Here is a 23,988-nt window from a genome sequence, read left to right on the forward strand (position 1 = left end):
TGTTGAAGGAGAGGCCCAACTCCTGTAAGCTGTCCTCTGAGTTCCACACACTCGGGAGAGCATGGGCATGTGCACATACACTTATACACTGTACACACACACACACACACACACACACACACACACACACACACAGAGAGAGAGAGAGAGAGAGAGAGAGAGAGAGAGAGACAGAGACAGAGACAGACAGAGACAGAGAGAACATATGTGGAAAAAGGAAATATTTGTGTCAATTTGTTATATCTAACCATATTGTTGATGAAGTCATTCCAAACAATCTTACAGCTCCCTAAGAAAAGGATCCGCACAGGCATGGAAATACTGTCCAGAACTAACCAGAGTGGGAATCTAGAGACTGGAAGAACATTCAGGTACATGTTAGATTGTAGCGGAGGACATTTAAATCCTTATGGAAGTAAGGAATCTTTATTGAATTTGCATTGGAAACTAGGCACTGGGAATCCAAGCATGATTACAAGATTCTGTACTCTCAGCAGTGGGGAACTATTCACAAAGACTGACAACATCAGATGCTGACAACAATCCAACCAGACAGACAGATTGAGCTCCAGACACCATGCAGGGTAACAGTTCAGCTGCAGCAGCAGCAGCTTCTCCCTCTGACTGGGGGTCAGATTCTGTGCCGAATTCCAGCAGGGCTCCTCTGTTTTATAGGACATTACCACTTCTAAAGGGTGATGATTCTGTTGGGGTCAGAAGAAGTGTGGTGAAAATTCAGAGAACCTGAGACTCAGAAGACAGTCCTGGCTCCACACAAAGGCCGTGTGGAGGGGAGGATGGCCTTGGTATGACACAGGGTGATGTAATCCAGAATCTAGAGAACTGCTCACAAAAGGAGATGTGGCAGGATGCACCTCAGGTGAGCAGTAGTGCAGACAAGAAGACTGAGGTAGAGGAGGAGGACTGGCAGGCAGGGAAAGCCTTTTAGCTCAGGAGGAGGCACATTTAATTTGAAATTCATAATGCTTTGATGAAAAACACACTGGAAGAAGATAATGCTATTTATTCAATGTGACCTCAATGCCTAGAGGGTCATGGAGGAGAGACTCAAGGATACCCATGGAAAGGAGGTAACCTCAAAAGAAGAAGGAAAAGGAGGTGGTGTATTGGGCAGTATGTTCCCAGTTTTTAAAAACATTTCTTTTTACTGTATGTGTATGGGCATGTGCCTGAGTTTATGTGTACCACATGTGTGTAGGTACCCATAAAGCCCAGAAGAAGACACTGGGTTCCCTGGAACTGGAGCTTACAAGTGGTTGTGAGCTCTGATGTGGGTGCTGCAAACTAAATGCAGGTCAGATTTAAGAGCAGCAAATGCTCTTGAATACTGAGTCAAACTCCCCAGTCCCAGGGTCCCGGTTTTTTAAGAAAAATGTGTTAGCTTGTGAGATCTGTGAAAATAAAATACCACAAACTGGGTTAAAAAGAAACACAACGAGGGGCTGGGGATTTAGCTCAGTGGTAGAGCGCTTACCTAGGAAGCGCAAGGCCCTGGGTTCAGTCCCCAGCTCCGAAAAAAAGAACCAAAAAAAAAAAAAAAAAAAAAGAAACACAATGCTAGTACAAATTGGGTAGCATGTGCTACAGAAATGTATTTTTTTAATAACTCTAGATGTTGGAAATGAAAAATAATGGTGTTGGGAGGGCTGTTTGCTTCTGAGGGTTGTGAGAAGGTTCAGCTAGTAGCCTTTCTCTTCTGATTACAAATGACCCTTTATATGCGTGTACATACACACACACACACACACACATACACACACACACACACACACACACACACACTCACACACACATCTTCCAGAGACACCACCCAGTGGATGAAGGCCTATCCTGACGGCCTTACTTCAACTTAATTACTCCCCATAAAAACCCCATCCCCAAATAAGGCCACATAGAATCATTGCTCGGGGAAGAGACACAGATCAACTCATTCCTCAAGAACTATAAGAACACTTGGTTTACCATCTAACTGTGAGGTCAGGACTTAGCCGTGGGCCACATCAAGAGCAACATTTACACATGTACTCAAATTATAAGCTCTAAGTTCCACCCAGTATTACCTGTGCAGTCCCACAGAATCATGCTACCACTGTTTATTTGAGGCTTTAAAATTTTTACCATTTTTTTACGTATACAAATTGATGTAGGTCTAAAGGAAACCAGAATCCTTGGTCAACAGAAGACAACCTTAAAAATAACTACAGTACAGTGAAATTCTGAAAGGTTGCTCATAAATCACCTGAAACCATCCTCTCATCCATCTTGATTCACTACAAAAAGCAGTTCACTAGAAAGACCCTTCTGACTTAGGACATAGGAGACAACTGGCCTAAATTGTCCCCACCTATCGTCCTGGGATAAGCGGTTTAACCCATCTGACTTCTGCTCTGGTTCCACCATCAATTATGTTTGTAGTTGTCATGAGAACGACAATGTTTTTGAAAGAGTTCTCTAAATACAAAGGCATAAATAGCATCATGGATAAACTGAAAGCAAAAGACGTAACCCCTTCCTCCCTGGTCTTTTCCACAGCCTAGTTTGTTGCGCCCTGGATTCTCTCGAGGTTTTGCACAGTTGCTCAGCTCACCTCCTCACGCCTCCCTTTTCTTAGCCTGACTCAGTGCTGGCCCCGATGGGAATGCCAACATCATTCTTAGGGAAGAGTGACCTCATTTCAACCTCCCTGAGCTTCATGCCCAGGACTGGGCTGGGGTCCTGCCCTCGGCGCTTGCTGGCCATGCTCCATGCTCTGTGGTTTCTCTGAATGCTCAGGTGTCTCCACTAATAAAATGTCATCCAAGAGCTCCTAGGTGACCAGCCCCCTAACTTTCTGTTCTTGGCTGCTTTTGAGTGGAATGCTTTGCTTCCCCATAAATAGTTCAAAGCAAGATGCCACATGGACGCTTCTTCAAAAGTGGTTCTCTCCAGGGGACTTGAGCACAGATGTTGGTCAGCTCCACTTAGAAGCAACAGACCAGAAAAACAGTGCACTTTCCCGGCAGCACCTTTCTGTATCCCAGTTTACTCAGCTATGACTGGCTCAACTTTAGCTCTGACTTAAGGCTGAACCCACACCCAAGCTCCATTCCTGTAACATCCCAGTCACGGAAGTTCTACTGAGGACAGATAATAGTTTCTTCCTGCTTCATCGATAATGCTATCAGTGAAGGATAAGCAACTGGCCAGCGTCAAGACAGAAAGCGATGGCAGGCTAAACAATGTACCACTAGCCTCTACTTATAAACTGGGAATGTAGGATAAAAGAAGAAAATGTCAGTACATTTCGCCTTCAAACTGCGGGAAGCCTAGTTTAATAACTTGGGGACATTAGCTAAAACCTTGATCTGTGTATTTATCCAGCCATGAAATAGAGCAGATAAGAACTACATTAAGTAGAAATCTGTGGCGTTCTGCAGTATCTATGCCACCCATTCTCAGCAACTTGGTTCATGTCTCTCAACCCAACCAAAACCTGAAGGCTCAGAGGATAATTTGCATATTGCCATTCTCTTGGCCACAGCAACTGATTCAGGGAAGGGCTAGATGTGTTGCTTTGTGGTTAAGTCCCTGATAACCATACTTGGAAAAACACTCCATACAGTTGCTTTAAGAGTTCAATGAGGTAAGATACATAAATCATTCAGCTTAATATCCAAATAAAAATATATTTTAGTTCAATATTTTCCAGTGACAGGAGACATTGATTGAACCAGAGGTGTTAAGCCAAGAAGATCACTTCGGTAGCCCACAACGAACAACTCAACAGTAAGAATTAAAGAGACAGTGTGGAGAAAAACATCCAGCTGAACCTTTACATCCTTCAGCAATGGACAAGCTGAACAGGATAAAAGTGGGGTATGAGTCAAAATACAGGCAAGGTTTTCAGCTCCAGTGACTAGAATATGCCATTTTTTAAATTTTTATTTATTTATTTTTTTACTAATGAAACAGAGAAATCAAGAACTGCTTTGTGAGCTCAATCAATTTATTTGGAGCAAATGAGTGTGAGGTATGAGTAGTCCTATTGGCCTACCAAAGCCCCTGGGAGTGAGAGCTGGCCTTCTGGCTGTCTGGTGGAGGAGCCAAAGGGAAGCGTTTGATGCTTTGGGCTTTCTGCAGTCTAAATGCTCCCAGGGCAGCTGACTTCAAGCTCAGAGAGGGCAGAGAGCACAGAGCCGGGTGATCCTGAGGGATTTAGGAAGCTGGCTCCCCCTAATGTGGAGAGAGGACTCCACTCAGTCAACAGTGTTGAGATCAACTGGCTCACTACTAAGTCTGAAGGAAGCAGTGGGTTAGGGGAAGAAAGTGCACAGAGGCCAGTATAGCCAAGGGAGAAAAATAAGTAAAGTAAGAGAGAGGAAAGAACTGGCCAGGAAACAGGGGTCTAGGATAGTGTCACAGACAGGGAAGAGCAGCACAAAGCAAGGGCAGGAAACAGCCCCAGGGGCCACAGGGAGGCGCCTTCCAGAGTCACTGACCAGTGCAAGTGTTTTGGTAAACAGTATGGATGGGGTTCTAACACACGTACCTAAGAATGATGTGTACAGCATATATATATAGTCCATATATAAAACTATCATTAATTTCATTATCTTCTTTTGTTAGCTGTGATGGTAAAGAAATTTTCTTGAAAACAGTTCACCTCATGGATACTTTTGGGAATGGTTACTTCAGAAAATAGTAAACTAGGTCAGTTAGGTTAAAGGGAGAGGTTTACATTTTTATGCAAAGAAACTTCTGTTCTGTGTAAGTCTTCATATATCTCAGCCTTTTCTATGCCCACAGCTCATATAAGCAGACACTGCCTGTCAGTCACAGTGTAAGGAAGGATGGAGGCAGGGTGTAGCTGACTGCTAGCCTTATAAGCTTGAGGACTGGGGCTGGATCGCAGGACCCATGTGAAAAAGCTGTGTTCAGCGTTGTACACCAGTAACCCGAGCACTCCAAGGGGTGGGGCTCTGGAGCATGTGGGTTGGCTAAGATGGCTGAATTGGCAAGCTTTGTGTTCAGAGAAAGACCCTGTCCCAGGAAAAAAGGTGAGGAAACTAAGAAACCAAACATCCCCTACCGACTCCATACATACATGTACACACTCCTCTGTGTGTGCACACACACACACACACTCACAGAATCTCCATACATATATGTACACACTCCTCGGTGCATGTACACCCACACACACACACACACACACACACACACACGGTGGGGGGGGAGAGAGAGGGAGGGAGGGAGGGAGGGAGGAAGGGAGAGAGAGAGAGGGAGAGAGAGAGGGAGGGAGGGAGGGAGGCAGAGAAAGTATAAAATACAATACAGAGACTGGTGCTGTATTACAATGTAAAGATATGTTAATTCTGCATATTTAATAATAAAATCACATAAAAATAATGTAAGAAAACCCTTTCACTGACATTTCTGTCAGATAGACTAGCAATGCACACCAAGTACATTTTAAGTTGTACTATAAAAATTAGTAAAATAATAACAACAATAATTTAATGAAATAAAGTAAATAAAATTGATGAGTCCTAGTTTAAGGAACCAAATCTTCTTATTCCCTGAAATCTTCAAAGGTGAGTGGGCACAGGCTCCTCAGGTACAGACAGGGCTGCTGCCAGCAGGGAGCCCCAGTTGCTCTGCACCATGCACCAAGAGGTATCCAGGACTCTGAGGTTGTTAAAGCATCCTAGGGGTCCTGGAAGAGCTTCCATTTTTTGTTTCACTGTAAGGCACCCAGCCACTGAGCACACCTCAGCTTCTCTGGAAGAGAGCCTAGCCTTGAAGCTCTCTGCCTTCCAAAGAGGTTTTCCAGGGAAAGTTTTGGCTGCACTAAAAGTCACCTGCAGGAAGCAGCTCGAGGTCACGGAGGAGCCTCCCTGCTCTGAAGGACATTCTGAAGGCAGATGCTAGGCTTTTTTTTTTTTTTTTTTCTTCTTCTTCTTCCTTAGTTTACTAAAAAACCTAGGCACATTCCTTAACCTGTGGAGGTCTCCATTTCATTTGTAACAGTCAAGTTGGGGCAGGGTGAGGCAACCCAAATTTCTTTTTAAATCTAGAAACTCTAAGACTCTGGATTTTAAAATAAACTTCAAGCCAGGAATGGTGCTATGGAATGGAATTTCAGCACTAGAGGCCCTCAGTTCTATCCCACCCACCTTCTCTGCAAATCAAGCTCCAGGCCAGAGAGCCAGGGGAAGGGGGAGAGGGGTTAAGAGAGGAAGGGAGGGGGGCAGAAGAGAGACTCAAAAAAATCAATAAAATCAATAAGATAAACTTGAGCACAGTGATAATAGAGTATTTAATGACTCCAAATAACCTAAAAAAAAAAAAAAGTACTTCCTTATCAGCCTCCAACTTCCTTAAATAACACAGTTTCCTTTCATTTGAGAGAAACTTCCTAGGCAGGAAGAATCTCAGATAAACAGCAAACCTAAGCTACTGTGTTGCTTAGCGCCTGTGATGTCCTGGAGCAATCTTAACACAAAGTTTTGACAAACTTTTGTTAGCTTGGGAGTACTCGTCACATGACATTCAGAAAGCTCCACCCAGCCTGGCATGTGTTCACCTATGACCTTTCTCACACCAACAGTTCTCGTGGGCCATGTGCGAGTTCACCCCATCCTTCACCTTTAAAACGTCAGTGGTGAGCACAGCTCTACACATCACAGCAATTGCCTGCACATGGCTATCCTAAGGTTTGACGTCACCAAACGGAGGGCGCAAAATTAAAGATAAAACAGCCTGAGAGCCCAACAGAGATCACACACACACACACACACACACACACACACACACACACACACACACACACCAGAGCAAATAGGTTTGAATAACAACCTTTTTCAAAACTAACATTAAACGGTGTACAGTAGTTTTTGTTGAATCAACAGAAATTAAAATTTGATTTCAATTAAATACCTCCTATATATTTCTGAAATTTTATTTTACAATATAATTTCTGCTATAGGAAATTAAAGGTATTCTACTAGGTCGAATTTTGTTTGTTTGAGGCTTTTTTTCGTTTGTAAGTTTTTTGGTTTTGGGGAAAGTGTTATATTTTTAAATCTTCCAAGTATTTGCTTATTAAATAGTCTGTTGTGAGCCAATGTTTTGTTCAAGTTTGCAACATAGATGATATAACTGGGATAATCCTAACCATGAAGACAGCACCACCACCACCATCATCATCGTCACCACTGTCATCACCCTCAGTGAGGCAGAAGATACTTTCTGCACAGAATTAAGTGTTGTTGACAATAAAGAAGGAGCAAATGGGGAGGGAAGTGACTGGATTGAAAAGATCTCGGGTTCTGAAAAACTAAGAGGCATTTGGAAATACTGACTCACTGCTGCTTTGTTAACTCCATCACACATGTCAAAGCTGTAAAGGAAAATCACCAACAGGATTAAACTAGAATGGCATGGTACCAATGACACGCTGTGAGGTCTGATTCTGCGAAGGGCTACTTTGTCTACACAGTGAGGCTGCCATTGGTACTGCCCTGGAAATGCCTACACAGGGCATCTCTGGGCACCTGCAGCAGGGCGATACTCTCCAATTCCAAGCATCTCTTCTCACAGTGACCATACATGGATAGTTTGTTACATCTTAGTTACTTTTTATTACTGTGATAAAACACCATGATCACGGCAACGTACAAAAGAATGCGTTTAATTTGGCTTATGGTTTCACAGCATTAAAAGTCCACGATGGAGTATCAAAGGCACAGGAGGGTTGGGGATTTAGCTCAGTGGTAGAGCGCTTGTCTAGGAAGCGCAAGGCCCTGGGTTCGGTCCCCAGCTCCGAAAAAAAGAACCAAAAAAAAAAAAAAAAAGGGCACAGGAGCAGGGACAGCTGAGAGCTCACGTTTGATCCATAAGCGGAGTGCATACTGGGAATGGCAAGTCTTTTGAGACCTCAAAGCTCACCCCAAGTGACACACCTTCTCGAACCAACAAGGCCACATCTCCCAATTCATCCTAAACTGTTCTATCAACCAGGGACTAAGTATCCACATATTTGGGCCTATGGGGTTCATCCTCATACAAATCAGCACAATATCTTAGGCTTTGGAACAAAGTAAACAGCCAGACACACTTTCAGCATGGCACACCTAACTTACTAGAGCAGAGACACTGACGACTGGCCAAGGAGTCAAACTCCTCACATTTCCCAGTTCCCTGGCAGCTAGGCAACATCGTGCTAACAGCGCTTGAACAAGGACCTTGACAGAAAGGAAATGCATATTCTTGGTGCCAAAGAATTTGAGAGCTAGAGTGAGAGTCTCTGCTTTGTCCCCTGGCTGCTCCCCAGAGGGCTGTGTTTGAGATGCCACAGCGGCAAGACTGTAAGCTTTAGGATCCAACACCATGGTGAAAATGGAAAGAACATGGTGAGCCTAAGTCCCTGTGAGACAGCACGAAAAGCCTCTGCCACACGGAGACTCTGAGCACGGAGCAGTACTGAAGCACAGACTTCCGCTGTATTCAACCACCGAGGAGTCAGGCTCAGTTAGTTACTAAAGCATAACCTTACTTAATTTGAATAATACAAGCAGGTTACAAAAAGTGGTTTAGATAAGCTATCTTTTTAAATTTCATATTCAATGCTCTTTCCCTCTAGTATCATTTTTAAAATTCTAGGATATGAATCATAACAACTTTTCTTTAATCCTAGAAAAACATCAAAAGTGCATACAAACAGGCACTCAACTATATTTAATTGCTATTCTGGAAAGTAGATCACTAATACATTAATTCCTTGTTCCATTTTATTGAATTTCAGATTAATTCAGCTTTTTATCATCATGGCAAGAATATTTAGAGACTACATAATATTGAATATTTTAAATATTCTATTATTGATCTTTTTTTTCCCTTCAAGACAGGGTCTTTCTAGGTAGACCTGACTACATAGTTCCAGGCCAGTCAAGAATTGGCTTTGAACTCACAGAGATCTGCCTGCCTCTGCATTCCCAGTGTTGGGACTGAAGGCATGAGCTCCACTCCTGTTGAACACTCATTTAAATGCTGATATTAGTTCTAGAGCTAGGTTTCAAAGAAACAGATTTTATTGTCTGTAACAATGTGGCCCAGTATGCTACTTTCTCCCTTCTTGTGGATTCATTCTACAACCTACGCTTCAGGCCACCAATAAAAATAGTTCATGTTATCATAATCGTTCATAATGACAGTTTATGATCATTAAAACCAGGGTCCTGACTGACCAATGCAGCCTCTCATCTCATTGATATGGTACACTTCTTAGTCATTTTTACTAAAATAGGAGTGTGAGGTTTGAAAGGTTAAGTAGTCGGTTCTAGGTCATTCAACTACCTACTCCTAACAGTTACAAGTCTACGCTTGTCACAGCTTCTCAGCTACTGATAATGTCAGACTGTCCTAAAGTGTACTGTTTGTCATGTTTCTCATATTTGACAAGCAAAAGCCATTTCTTTTTTTAAAAAATGTTTTTGTTTTGTTCTGTTTTTTAAGATTTTTTTATGTATGTGAGTACACTGGCACTGTCTTCAGACACACCAGAAGAGGGCATCAGATCCCATTAAAGATGGTTGTGAGCCAACATGAAGTTGCTGAAAATTGAACTCAGGACCTCTGGAAGAACAGTCAATGCTCTTAACCGCTGAGTCATCTCTCCAGCCCCCAAAGGTCATTTCTTAACAGTTAGTGCCTGTTACAGGGAAAAATACCTAACACAGTAAAGCTCTCCCTAACACCATTGCTTAGTACGAGGCCATGGTAGAAAGTGGTGACTTGCACTTTCTCGATGACTGGTGTGTTGAGTATTTTTTCATAGTCTTGTTGTCACTTAGGTGCCTTCTTTTGATGAACATCCATTCAGATCTTTAGTTGGTCATATGACTTAAAAATGTGGATAGCTGGTAAGCCAACCTTCCAAAGCTATCAAGAAGGTAATGAAAAAATGACTAGTGAACAATGTGTGACCTCATTTCCACGTACAGAAAGAACATGAAATTTATACACAGACACTTGAGTTACCTGGATGACCACCAACAAGCTGTAAGACAACACCATGCCAGTCTCTATTTATAGTTTCTAAGACATTACCTTAAACTTTAGGATCTTAATGCTCTAACAAAAGATGTAGTGTTGGCTCACTATTGTAATCTTAGCTCATTTACTAATCAAATGCGAAGAAATATGAACAGTGTCATAACACATGAACTACAGTGAGAATTTTGGTTTCTTGTTATGTTGATTACAATATTGTTTTAATCCAACATGTGGTGTATGAGGCTGCTTCAGCTTGTCCACAGCTGCTAAGTGACTTGTCTCCTGCTCTAGGAGGGGTTCACAGCTGCAGATAGTTTGGGTTTTGGTGAACTCTTGAGAGGGTAGAAATGTGAGAGCCCCAAGAGGGGCTACTGCTCTCCCTGTGGCTGTGGTTTGTCAAGTGGTTGTGAGCAAAGAGACTAGAAGAAGAAATTGGATATCTTGACTATGAAGGTCAACATTGCCCCAAGGAACTGGATGCCCCTAATCATCAGGAAGTCGTCTGAAAAGGTCACTATCACCTTCTTCCTCTTTCTCTGCTACCTAGTGTTGGGGGTTGGAAGGAATTAGGGGGGAATAAGGGTGGTAGATATAAGAACCCAATAAAACAGCCAAGAATATGCCTACAATCAACTGTAAAACTTTTTGGAGAATAACAGTCCAAATACAGTTGTCTTTGAAGATATAATCAGTGCATACATACCACTTCAACCAGTCCAGTAAAAGAGCGGTCAATTACTTATTTCTGGTCCCTATTAACAGAAGAAAATTGAGCCATAAACAGAGACACATCATTAAGCTCCTAATTTGCCTCAGGTGATTTTTCAATGGAGGTGACTGACTCACAAGCTGGAGAAGGTGCCCACTCTAATCAAGGTCAGTGACAGTGCAGGCTGGGCAGCACCAGTTTACAGCACAGTACACATTCACAATGCACACTTTCCTATTTTCTAAGGTACCTAAAGTTGCCCACAAATGAGAGATGACAAATTAGGCCTCTTGAACACTCGGAGGGGGTGAGGGGAACTTACAAGATCAAAGTTTCTGTTGTATGTTAAATGACAAGAAACCTTCCTCCCTCACTCACCATGGGGAATGTGTCCCCCAGAAATGGAAGCCAGAGTAGCTTCTTTAAAGTGGCTTCTTGTCAGGCATTCTGTCATGGCAGGAGGTGACAGTTGAGTACCCTGTCTTTGTATTTGTGCCTTTTACTTTATGAGATCAGGAGAAAACACTGAGTAATACGATCAAATTTGTAAGGGATCAGTTCAAATTTTATATAACAGCAATAAATCATAAGCTCAATGATTTCTGAGAACCATCTTGCAAGGAAATCATGTGTGGAAATCTCAGGGTATGTGTGAGATTTTCTGGAAAGGAAGTATAGTTACCCTGTATTTTGAGTACTGTGTTCACACTCAAAGTTTCTAAAACAATGCTTGGATATTTCATCTTATATTTTCTTTGTATTTCCATTAGAACCTATTTACTACCTAACACACCTCTAAGACATTTATTGTTCTGATCCAGGTGTATGTTATGCCTCTGGATTGATACTACTTAAAGTTCATCTGGAGTAAACTGTACACTGGCAAACATTATTAAAAACCAAACCAAACTTCACTCACTGGAAGAAAATGTAAGCCAAGAGAAACACAATTAAAATGCAGTCTGTGCCAATAAGCCACACGTCACCAGTTAGATGTTCCATTAAATCCCTTCTCCTTTGGGACTTATTTCTATAGAGACCATCTCTCTGTTCCATAAATAAAGCTAGAAGTTGCTAGGAGACAGTCTAGCTTCTCGGGACACAGCTGAAGGGGTGTGGTGGTTTCTTAGCCAGAAGTAGAGAGAGCTAAAGCTATTTCTGCTATGTGTGCTATTGTTATGAAACCCAGGTTCTCAGAACATCTACTTAACAGCCATCAAAAGAATCTGTTATCAATCCCTGTGCAGTGGCACATGCCTGGAACTTTGGCCTCTAAGAGGGCTCAGGAAGGAAGATGGCAAGAGCCTAGGAGTTCAAGGACACTGGGCAAAAAAAAAATGTGTCAAAAAACCAAAACCAAAACCAAAACAAAAGAAACAAGAAACAACCACAACAAAATTTGATTGTGTATTTTCCTCTTCATCTATAATGGCATTAAACTTGTGATTGAGTCTGCACTGCATCTTTTCCCACCCTAATCTTGTGTTTCTTCTGCTATTCTCTTAACTTGCTCCAAAATGTATCATTTCTCCACCTAAAAGGGCCAATAAACTCTTGTGTATTTTCAAGGGCTATTTACTCACACCTTCTTCCCATCATGATAGCATCCAGCAAGTCTTCTGAAGCGTTCTGAGTGGCTTATAGTTACTCAATCGACACGGGTTGAGGAGTGGTTCTGTGCATGTGTATGCACTTGTATATGTAGGTGAACTCATTTACCAGTGTGCGTGTAGAAGTCACATGTCAATATTGCATGTCCTCCTCACATTTCCAGATAGACATTTTTACTGAACCTGGAGCTCACTCATTTGGCTGGCATGGCTGGACTGAAAGCCCCCAGGAACAGTCTGTCTCTGCCCACATTGCTGGGGAAAAAAAATGTGCACAACCTTGCTGGGACTTAATGAGCACTGGATCCCTGCACTTAGTTCCTTGCTCAGAAGCTCCAGTATATTTAATATTAAATGTTCCAAAGCATTCTACGAGGTAACTACTGAAACCAAACTCTTCTTCATTCCTCCTTTGAACGTGGTTGTTTAACCCCACCGTGTTTCTTTCTCATCCATCTACTGGAGCTTTTAGCTTAGGGCCGGAGGGATGACTATAAATACACATAAACCTTATATTGATGATTCAGACAGAGGGGGGGCGTATATCTTCCACATACAACATGAACTTTGGAGTGCCAGTCCTAGCTCCATTATTCTGATCTCTCATCCTTAGTGTTTTTCTTCTAGAGTGATGTCTCAGGGTTCATCATGGACAGAGAAATTCAAGTGATCACATCCTTTCTTTCCTCAGTGCCTGAAGAAAATAAAATGGGGGAGGTTAAGAAGCTCTGTCTTGGGGTTGGGGATTTAGCTCAGTGGTAGAGTGCTTGCCTAGCAAGCACAAGGCCCTGGGTTCGGTTCCCAGCTCCGAAAAATAGAAAAGAAAGAAAAAAAAAGAAAAGAAAAGAAGCTCTGTCTTGGGGGCTGGAGAGGTGGCTCAGTGGTTAGGAGCACTGACTGCACTTGCAGAGGACTTGAGTTCAATACCTGGCACCCACATGGTGGCTTCCAACCATCAGCAATTCTGGTTTCCAGTGGATCTGAGACCTTATTCTGGCCTCAGTGGGTACTGCATGTATGTATGCACACAAACTCATGCAAACACTCATACAGACATGAAAACAAACAAAAAGAAATTCTGTCTGTACATGGAACCACCAAAGACTAGACACCCAACGCAATCCTGAGCAAAAACATAATGGGAGGAATTAGCAATCCACATATTAAGATATGTTCTAGAGCTACAGTAATTCAATACAATTTAGTACTAGAGCAAAACTGTCATGTAACCCAACAAAACAAAACCAAAGACCCAAACATGAGTACACACTTCAGCCACTTAGCATTTGACAAAGGTGCCAGGAACACGTGCTATGGAAAAGGATGCACCTTTAACAAATGGCGCTAGGATACTGGATGTCTGCCCAAATGAATGAAATCAGACTCGAATCTAATGCTTTGCATAAACACTAGTTCAAATGGATTAATATGAAACCCAAGCCATTGCGATGGACAGAAGGAAACATAGACAGAGCCTACATGACACAGGTGTCAGAACAGGGCTGCATATGTCAAGGAATTAATGCCAATGACTAACAAGACTTCATAAAACTAAAAACAGCCAAATAAGCAACCAACCAGGTAAAAGAAAAAAAGCCCACAGAATGGGGAAGAATCTTTGCCAGCTGTATATCAGACAGAGGATTAATATCCTTTATATACAAAGAACATACACACAAAAACAAAGAGTAAAAAACAAATGACCCATTTTAAAAACGAACCGGGGACCCAAATAAAGCATTCTGAAACGAGGACAAAAATGGCTAAGAACTATCTGACACAGTGCTCATACTCCCTAGCAATTAGGGAAATGCCAATCAAAACATCTTTGAGATTCCATCTTCCCCAATTCAGAACGGCAACTATCAACAAAACCACTGACAACAAATGGTGGAGGGCCTGCGGGTAAAGGAGAATGACCACTCAACTTTGAGGACTGCAAATTTGTGCAGCTACGATGGAGATCAGTGCGGAGGAGTCTCAGAAAGCTAAAAATACACCTTCCTATGACCCGGCTGTACCACTCCTCGGCACTGCCCAAGCGACTCGCATCCTACCCCACGGTTCCGGCTCAGCCTGATCACTGCTGCTCTATCCACACTCGCTAGCAAACAGAACACGTAACCTTCAGACCGTGATGAGCTGATGAAGATGCGGCACATACTCAACTGGAAAGGAAATGAAATCGTGAACTTTGCAGACTTGTGGATGAAATGAGAAAAGATCGTATGGAGTGAGGTTTAACCAGACCCAGAGAGACAAACACCACAGGATGCATTTCTCTCTTCTGAGGCTCTAGCTCTTCAGTTGTAAGTACACATCTTGGAGTAAACGAACTACAGAAACCAAGACAGTAAAAAGGGGTCCTTGCCAGAATAGGGGAGTGGGGAGCAAGGAAGAGGGGAACAGCAGGATACAAGTGATCTCACTAGGGAAATGAGGAGAAGGGGGGAGCTCTGACTAGGGAGGGGGAGGGGACGGATGTAGAAGGTGGGAGGAGAGTAAAGTAACAGCAAGGATGTCTGAAGAAGTCACAAGGAATCATTTTACTAACTATCTACTGAAAACATGAATTTATAATACATTCGAGTCTGCATACACAGATTCATAGATAGTTTTAACAAAACTTTTTCGTCTGTGCTAATAATGTTCCCTCAAGAGCCAAAAGCCATCTTTAAAAAAAGCCCTAATGCTAGCCTTCTTTTTTAATTTTTTAAAAATTATTTTATTTTTTTATTCACTCTACATCCGGATCATAGCCCTCCTCCCTCCTCTCTCCTCAGTCCCACTCTTACAAATCCCTCCCCCCACTGTGAGGAGGGGGAGACCCCCTTGGGCACCACCTTACCCTGGGACATCTAGTCCCTGCGTGTCTAGGCACATCCTCTCCCACTGAGGCCCAAGGAGTCAGTCCAAGTAGTGAGGAAGGGGATTCAATGGCAGGGAACAGAGTCAGAATCAGCCCCCGCTCCAATTGTTAGGCAGCCCACATGAAGACCAAGCTGCACACTTGCTACAAATGTTTAGAGAGATCTAGGTCCAGCTCTTGCATGTTCCCTGGTTGGTGGCTCAGGCTCTGTGAGCCCCCATGGTCCCAGTTTAGTTGGCTCTGTGGGTCTTCTTATGGTGTCTTGACTCTTCTGACTTGCTCACTTCTTAAAAAACAACCCACTACCACCACCAACTTATCTCTTTGTCAACTGCAGTGAGGGAGGATGTGACTAACATTTTTAATGTGTGCTTACATCACAGATGCTAAATCAAGCTAAGTACCCAATCTTTATTCAAATAAACGTATTTTATAGTAAAATATTTAAGACCTGCGTTTAGTTATTTGAAAAACACAACTTAAATTATTTGTATTATTGAGAAAGTATTATATGTATGCCTTGCTACATATATGCATATGTACTAATATATATGCATAAATATACAATTTTCCCCTCAGTCTTGGGAAAAAAATGGCCTGCTTCTGAGTAATTGGTTAGGGTTGCCCAAGAGATTCCTAGAACATTTCATGCTATGTTCCCTTAGTTGACTCCCGCCACCCCCCAACCACCACAGGTACACTGTAAGTCCCTATATTTAAAGATATGCACTTCAGACTCAGGACCCAGAGGCCCCTGAGCTGAAGCTGACCTAAAAGCCTCCTCCTGAGGGCTAGTTTTCACTGTCCCAGAAGGTACTACACAAACTTTTAAAGGAGGGAAGTAACCAACAGTCCTATCCAGCTACAACGCATATGATTTACATCAATGCCTGTCAGGACATGATAAGATAACCCTAAGGTACAGTAGCGGGCGTGCAAACCATGGCTGTAACTGACAACTGTCTGATTGACAAGAAGGAGACCATGCCTGTACCTGAGTCGACTACCTAGACTACTGAAGCCATGGACACTAGAGAAGGAGCTAACCACCGAATTACTAAGCCAGCATGTAATACCCAACTATGTTCTAAATATTTCTCCTTATACCCACAGATAAGTAAGATTCTCACCCCTCATCAAGGAGCCTTCCCTGTTCAACAGATAGAGACTGTTACAGAAAACGAGAGCCAAGCAGACATGCAAAGTTATAGAGCCCAGTCCCAACGGACACATCGACAAACCAACTCTTACATGTAAGGCTCAGGGAACATTCCAGAAGAGGGGACAGAAAGATTGTAAGAACCAGAGATGAGGGAGTTTCCTGTGAGACTCCGTCTTCTGGTAACATCAGGAGCTGCACACATAAAGTCTCACCAACGGGACTGCCTAAACAGGAGCTGAGCAAGGACATCAGCAGATGGAGGAAGGAACACGAACTCTCAACCCAACAGAAAGAATTACAAAGCAACTAAGGAATGCTGAGAACGAGAAATAGCCTCTCCGAGTAAGAGTGTACTGATTGGTTATCCAAAGCCAAATGAACAGCCCTGAAAACATACATCTATGCTATAGATTTGGCTTAATGCTGTATTAGGTTATTGGGTTCCCAAAATTGCACGAGAATCCACATGTAGGACGCTGAGGGTCCAGGCCCCAGTTGGTTCTGATTGGTAAATAAAGTTGCTGGCAGCAATGGCTGGGCAGAGAGCCAGAGGCAGGACTTTAGGATTCACAGGCAAGGGAACCAGGAGAAGAGAAAGGAAGAATAGCCATGCTGGGAAAGCAGAAAGAGCTGGCCTGAGAAGAACAGGACAGAGAGACAGCCAACATGTAAGTTAGAGATCGTGGCCCAGGAGGGCTGCAGGCTTCGGTCCCAGGTGGCCAGAATGGAATATAGGATTTAGTAAATAATAATTCAGGAATATCAGAGGAGAGAGTGTGTTAGGCATGGGGTGGTTTGGAAGTGCCCAGCCATTGAGCTGATTAAGACACATTAAATGTAAGGCTGTGTGTGTGTGTGTGTGTGTGGGTGTGTGTGTGTGTCTTTCATTCTTTCATTCCATAATCTAGAACATTGGGGTGGGTCCCACCACTGCCTGGTGATTTGAGTAGCATTAATTGCATACAGCAATACATATCAGTAACCTTATGCAGACTGAACAGGTAATATCGAAAAATATATATAAATATGCACACACGTATGCTTACAACAACAATTAATGAAAAAGAAGCCATGAATTTGAAAGAGAGCAAGGAAGGTTTTGGAGTGAGCAAAGGGAAGGGAGAAATAATTTAATTCTAGTATAATCTCATAAGTAAAAGAACCAATTTTAAAAAAAGGAAAAATGAAACCGTTTTTATTAAGCCGTGTTTATTCATTAGAATGCAAAACTATCCCGGAGTGTTCTCATATCTCAGTGGCTGGAAGAGATGTATACATCCTCTCCTGACCATTCAAAATAGGATTATCATAGACAGTTACACCCTTCCTGAGCCTGGGAAGGATGCTGTGAAGTCCGGTACCCACTGCCCTCCTTTCTGACCCTGTCAGGACCCCTATCCCGAAAGCAGGGAGAATCAGTAGGAAACAGCTATCTGTTAAAGTGCACTGGTATGCCTCTTAGCCCTTTCCTTGTGGGATGCCAATGCTCACCTCTTCTCCCCCAGAAGTAAGGGGAAAAGAGCCTTTCCACCCTTGAAAAATAAGGGTTACTTCTGCTAAAAGCCAGGTCTCTGTCCACTCCATTTGAAGACCCAGGTAAACCAAATCAGTCCTCCATCTTTTCAAATATAGCAGTGGCCCTGGGACTCCAGAAATAGATTACGTTTAATGCTACTGGTGTGGCACCTGTGTTTTTTAAGAGCATTTCTTGTGGAAGATCTCGTAAGATTAGCAGCAAGCACAAGAAGAGCAAACATCTGTCTACTTACTAGGCATTTCCAGTTAAGTACTAGTTTGTGTTCGCACAGCCCCTTCAGGGTTTGGGGTAATTGCTTCTTCCTACTCTGTCCTGCCAGAGATCTGTGAGAATTCTAGAAGTTAAAAAGTCAACTACTGGGCTGGAGAGATGGCTCAGTGGTTAAGAGCACTGACTGCTCTTCCTGAGGTCCTGAGTTCAAATCCCAGCAACTGTGTGGTGACTCACAACCATCTGTAATGAGATCTGACTCTCTCATTTGGAGTGTCTGAAGAGAGCTACAGTGTGCTCATATATAGTTAATAAATAAATCTTTTTAAAAAAACAGTTAACTACCTGAAAATTTAAAATCCACCAAGTGGGACTGGCTCAGTATAAAGAAAAGGGGGAAAGGCTAATAAACTTGAGGACAAACAGAGCTGGTGTGGTGGTCTACTCCTATCACCTCAGCACTTGGGAGGTAAATGAAAAAGAATCAGGAATTCAAGGTCATCCTCAGCTACATAGCAATGTCAGGCAACCCTGGAACACAAGAGACCCTGTTTCTAATGCTCGTGTGTGTGTGTGTGTGTGTGTGTGTGTGTGTGTGTGTGTGTGTGCGCGCGCATGTCTCTGCGTGTCTGTGTGAAGGAGGAAAAGGAAGAGGAGAAAGACAGAGAAGAATAAACTAGGAAATGTGAATATCATGGAGAAAATAGATGGATAAAAAATGGATCAAAACCCACAAATACCTTGTAGAACAATGTGAAATAATATAATATAGGTCTCAGTAAAAAGTAATAGTTTTTTAAAACTCACATTAAGGAAAAAAATGGAGTCAGGCATTGATGGCACATACCTTTGATCCCAGCACTCAGGAGGCAGTGGAACCAGATCTCTATGAGTTTGAGACTAGCCTGGTCTACAGAGTTAGTTCCAGGACAGATAGGAATACACAGAGAAACCCTGTTTCAAAAAAAAAAAAAAAGAAAAGAAAAGAAAAGAAAAAGAAGAAAGAAAAATAGAAGAAAAAGTAGCAAAGTTTCCCAAATTCATCAAAAGCTTTATTAACATAAATTTTACATATTCCAGCCAACATAACTAAAGTGAAAATTAAATATAGGGGTTGGGGATTTAGCTCAGTGGTAGAGCGCTTGCCTAGCAAGTGCAAGGCCCTGGGTTCGGTCCTCAGCTCCCGGAAAAAAAAAAAAAGAAAATTAAATATAAACGTGTTATAGTCACACTAATGGAAACCAATGTAAAGAACAAGGGTGATTTGTGTGAGAAGGTACAGGAGCTTCTTTAAAAAGAGCTAACACTCATAAGAGATTCTCTTCCCACCCCTGCTTTCCTAGTTCAGGTCTTCATTAACTCTGACACACACTCCTTCCTCAGCAGGTAAAACACAGAACATGAAACCTATGTTTTTGTCCCTTACTTATCCCAATTAGACAGGAAAATGTAACAGTTTGAGGGGATGAACAATAAGAAAGCATGAGAAAATAGTACATAATCCCGAATTAATGGCCGTATGATTCTAGCACTAAGACTGTCAGTCACGTATGTAAAATTAATCTTATATGAGAAAGTAAAATTTAACTATTTTCCCAAGAAACATCATATAAAATATTTTAAATCACCATTTTCTATTTGCAATATCATAGGGAGATTTAAGGGTTTTTTTGCTTATAAAATCTAAAATGTAAAAGAAAAAAAGAAAGTTAAGAAAAGTAAAAACAAATGTTATGGAGCCCAAAGGAGACTGACATCCCACAAAACTATAAGCTCTTTCACAGTCACAATAATATAGACAAGGACTTTAAATTGTATGCCTTCCTCACTCTACTATGTACTTAAATACACCCAAAGAAAATAAACAACTTTAAAGACTTTTCCCTACTACTCTTTGTTATCATAAGAGGGAAAACAAGAAAGTTACTAATTCATTGAAATTGTTTCTATTTTGGATTTTTTTCTTACTATCCAGCATGATTAATCATTGAGAGTTACAAAGTTAATATAACCGATAACCTCTTTAAAAGAAAATTCTTAGTCCCCAAAGAACTCCAGTTTCAGTAGGTTTAATATCCTAACAGAAGTTCAGCAAGGATGTAGGCTTGCCTTAAATCAGGGTTTTCAAAGTTGGACAGGGGACTCCTGGGGCAGAAGAGCTCTCCTGTACATGCAATGCTGTGTTCTAATCCCACTACAGAGAAAAAAATACAGCCATCAAAAATCCCTCCACACACCGCGAGTGTCCTCTAGGGGGCAAAATGAGCCTTATGTAAAAAGCTTTAGTTGTAAGGGTATCAACACAGGACTCCTTGTTTACAAGTATGCAACCGAAACAAGATGCTTACATTGAAATCAATATCAGATATTAATTATAAAGTAATTTTCTTCATTTGGAGACAAAATTTTCCAACTTTAAGTAATGCTGGATTTTATTATTATGTTAGATTGAAAACGTATTTAAGATTAATTGGTAGGTATGGTGCTTGCATTCAAATAATACTAACTTGTATTTTCTGGGAAGTGTCAGTCACCATTCATTCAGATATGAATAACAGATTTGAATATAGTTAAGCAAAACTGGGACTGTTTTATCAAAACAAATAGGCAATGATTCCCATTTATAAAAAGATACCCAGGCTGCAGATTATTTTAAGTGAAATCAACCTTTAGAAAATGCAAACTGTTTCCGTATTAGTTTAACAGTGTTCACTGGTGTTAATAACCCCCACTCCTCTTTCCAAGTCATAACTTTGTCTCAAGAGCAGCGAGAAACTGAAGAGAAAATCCAGTGGTGCACACAGGGGCTGACATTTAATTCAGTAGAAATAGAACCACAAGATGCATATAAGTAAAGGAACTCTCCTCCCAAGGAACGAAGAACACGTCCAGAATCAGCTTTGTCTATTTGTGTGAAAAAGTTTGCTTCCTTTTACAGCAGGAGAAAACACAGAACATTACCATTTCAGAGTTGAAAGCCGTGCCGAGCCACACGCAAGCCTTCACCCGACTCACCTATGTGATAGAGTCCGATCCAATCGCTGGGGTCAACCTCTTCCTTAATGTCCCAGAAGATAATGAGGTTCTGGGCTTGCCCCAGTGTGTACTCATACATGCTGGCAGTCAGGCTGGAGCGGCTCTCGGAGGTCACGAGGTCGGTGTCACTGTTGGCTCGCTGCAGGGCCATGTTCTCGGGCATTGAGTTCTGGGTTGCGAGGCTCTGAAGGTTCTCTGGGCTCAGTGTGTACCGCATCTGTGGATTTCGACGCCGCACAAAAAGCAAATGCTCCCGGGCTGAGCTTGCCATCCTGTCTGCCTCTCTGAGGTTGTTTTCCTACAAAGCTGCAAGAGACCGACAAGCATAAAATATTAGCGCAAAAAGGTGAGGAGTTAGAATCAAACATCCCAGATAGAAAGCCTGAAGGAGAGTTTATCACAACCTCAACATACAATAATCTGCTGTGGAAATAAAAGACACCATCCTACACTCACCTGATAATATCAGAAAAAATTTCTAGGACAGCGATCACAAGATGACTGTCATATACCTCTGGCCCCCGGTTTCCCTTGGCATAGCTTTTCCAAGAAAGTAAGGGGGAGGGGCTTTTCTATAGATCCCTCTTAGATCTGCATTCCCACATAGTCCACCACCCTCTTTCCCCTTCCTGTCCCACATGTGCTATTTATCTCCTGCAACTACGCTTTCAACCAGCAAGATACATGTCAAACACAGTTGATGATTCCTTCTGAGGTACTGCCCATTGCTTCAGTTCTCCTGCCGAGCGGAACGTAGCTCTCTGGCCACAGTTTCAGGACCTTGCTCAAATGCCACCTCTGCACTTAAAAATAGAGGGACCATTATATGCAGAATGACAACATCCTGGAAGTCAACCTTTCTGTTTCTCCGTAAGGTCTGGTTTGCCATATGAGCACTCTCTTATCCATTGTCCATTCCCCCTAATACGCACGGGGGTTTCGCCAAAGCAGTGAGTTTCATGTTTTGTCACTATTTTATCCCCAGTACGTACAGTGGCACTGGGAATGCAGCAGGTGGGACCCATATCTGTTAACTGGACAGACAGGAAAAGCTAGCACCTTTACCCCAGAGACTGCGGCATGACTCACATCTCCATGCTCTCTTCTGAGCCTGCTTCTTGTTACCCTGAAGCTCCCAACGGCACAAACTATTCCTACCACCTAGATCATGATGGGCGCTGGCCTTTAGCATCCATTTGGTCTCCAGAAAGGAACAGACTTGCCCTGTCGAGCCTTGTATCCAGCCTCACTTGCTCACTGTGAGTCCCCTGCTATTACACTGCTTATGGGACTCTTTCTAAGACATCTGTCCTTTTGCCCAGTGCCTGTGAGGTTCTGTCTCCTGGTAATTAACTCCGCCTTGCCCATGGGTTACCTCACCCAGAGCGAATACTAGAGTAAATCTGCTTTTCTCCCACACTGCTTTCCAACAAAAACAGGCTTTAACACCTAATCTGTGCACTCAGACTGTTGCAATCTTTTGAATGTTTTCTTTGAAGCTAAACTATTGACTCCTGAAAAGTTGGCATGACATTCTACTTCAAAGCAAACTAATACTCGCCAGTGTCCTAATTGTAACACAGCCATGAACCTTGGATACTGAGTCTGCGAGCAAAGAAAGGGGGAGAAAGGGCTCCCCATCTTCTCTTGTTTCCCCATCCATTTCATAGTTTGGGTGAAATTCATGTCCTGATGGCTTTCTGTTGTGATGATAACATCATACCATGACAAAAAGGGAAGGAAAGGGGGTTCACTTCAGCTTACAGTTTTCAGTCCATCATCAAGGGAAGCCAGGACAGAAACTCAAGCAGGAATGTGGAGGCAGAAACCGAAAGAATCAGAGACCGGGGAGAAATGCTGGCTCCTAGCTTGTTCCCTGGCTCATGGTGACCTGTACTTTTTCCATGACACTGGTCAATCTGCCTAGGGGTGAAGCTGCCCATAGTGTACTTGACCCTTCTACATCAATTGGCAACCAAGAAAATGCCCCACAGGTATGTCCAAAGGCCAATTTGATGGAAGCAATTTAGGTTCCTGTCTTGGCTAGGTTTTGTTAACTTGACACAGGCTAGAGTCATCTGAAAGGAGTGAACCACAATTGAGAGAATGCCTCCATGAAACCCAGATGTAGGGCATTTTCTTAATTAGTAATTGATACAATATCCCTAGGCTGGTGACTCTAGGATAAGAAAGCAGGCTGAGCAAGCCAGGAGGAGCAAGCCTTCCATGATCTCCTGCATCCAGGCTCCTACCCTACTCATGATGTACTACAAAACAGATGTGTAAGCCGAATTAACCCTTTCCTACCCAACTTGCTTTTGGTCATGGTGTTTCCTTGCAGCAACAGAACCCCCTAACCCTCTTCCCAGATGTGTCAGGTTGAGACCAGGATGGGTCATCATGGTGTTCATGTTTTCCACTAACACAACTATCGTACTTGCAAATAAATTCAAGTAATTTCTGCCATCAAGTTGGTGTTTTTAGCACTATTCCTTAAATAAAAAATAACTTGGCAGTGAGATGGCTCAGCAGATAAATAAATAAATGTAAAGTAACTTGGATTGCTAGGCAAGAAATTGTGTGAAAAAGGACAGAAATAAAAATGAAACACAGGCCAGTTTCTCTAGGTCGATGGCAATAAGTCCCTGTCCTTGTTCCGTGGTGACACTTCTGTTTCCTTGCATGGTCTATGCAAGAACTCCGGCATTATTATATACCCCATAACTATTGGACAGATATCTGACACACGAAGCCTAAGCCATGAGTCAAGCTCTCACCAGCTCTCATGACAGTGGATTT

The 23,988-nt window shown here is 42.4% G+C and overlaps 1 protein-coding gene across 4 annotated transcripts in view; it reads right to left on the minus strand.

The window, feature by feature from the left end:
- The window catches only part of Hecw2 (HECT, C2 and WW domain containing E3 ubiquitin protein ligase 2), a 398,421-nt gene that overhangs the window by 206,198 nt on the left and 168,235 nt on the right, over nt 1-23,988 (minus strand). For 3 of the 4 annotated variants that reach the window (XM_087566111.1, XM_087566110.1, XM_087566112.1), the window contains exon 2: nt 21,169-21,495. In XM_087566111.1, coding sequence (XP_087422237.1) covers nt 21,169-21,460 — 292 coding nt within the window. In that variant the 5' untranslated portion in view covers nt 21,461-21,495. 4 annotated transcript variants of the gene reach the window in all.

The sequence above is a fragment of the Rattus norvegicus genome, chromosome 9 (genome assembly GCF_021556685.1).
Source record: "Rattus norvegicus strain SHRSP/BbbUtx chromosome 9, alternate assembly SHRSP_T2T, whole genome shotgun sequence".
Classification (NCBI taxonomy): domain Eukaryota; kingdom Metazoa; phylum Chordata; class Mammalia; order Rodentia; family Muridae; genus Rattus; species Rattus norvegicus.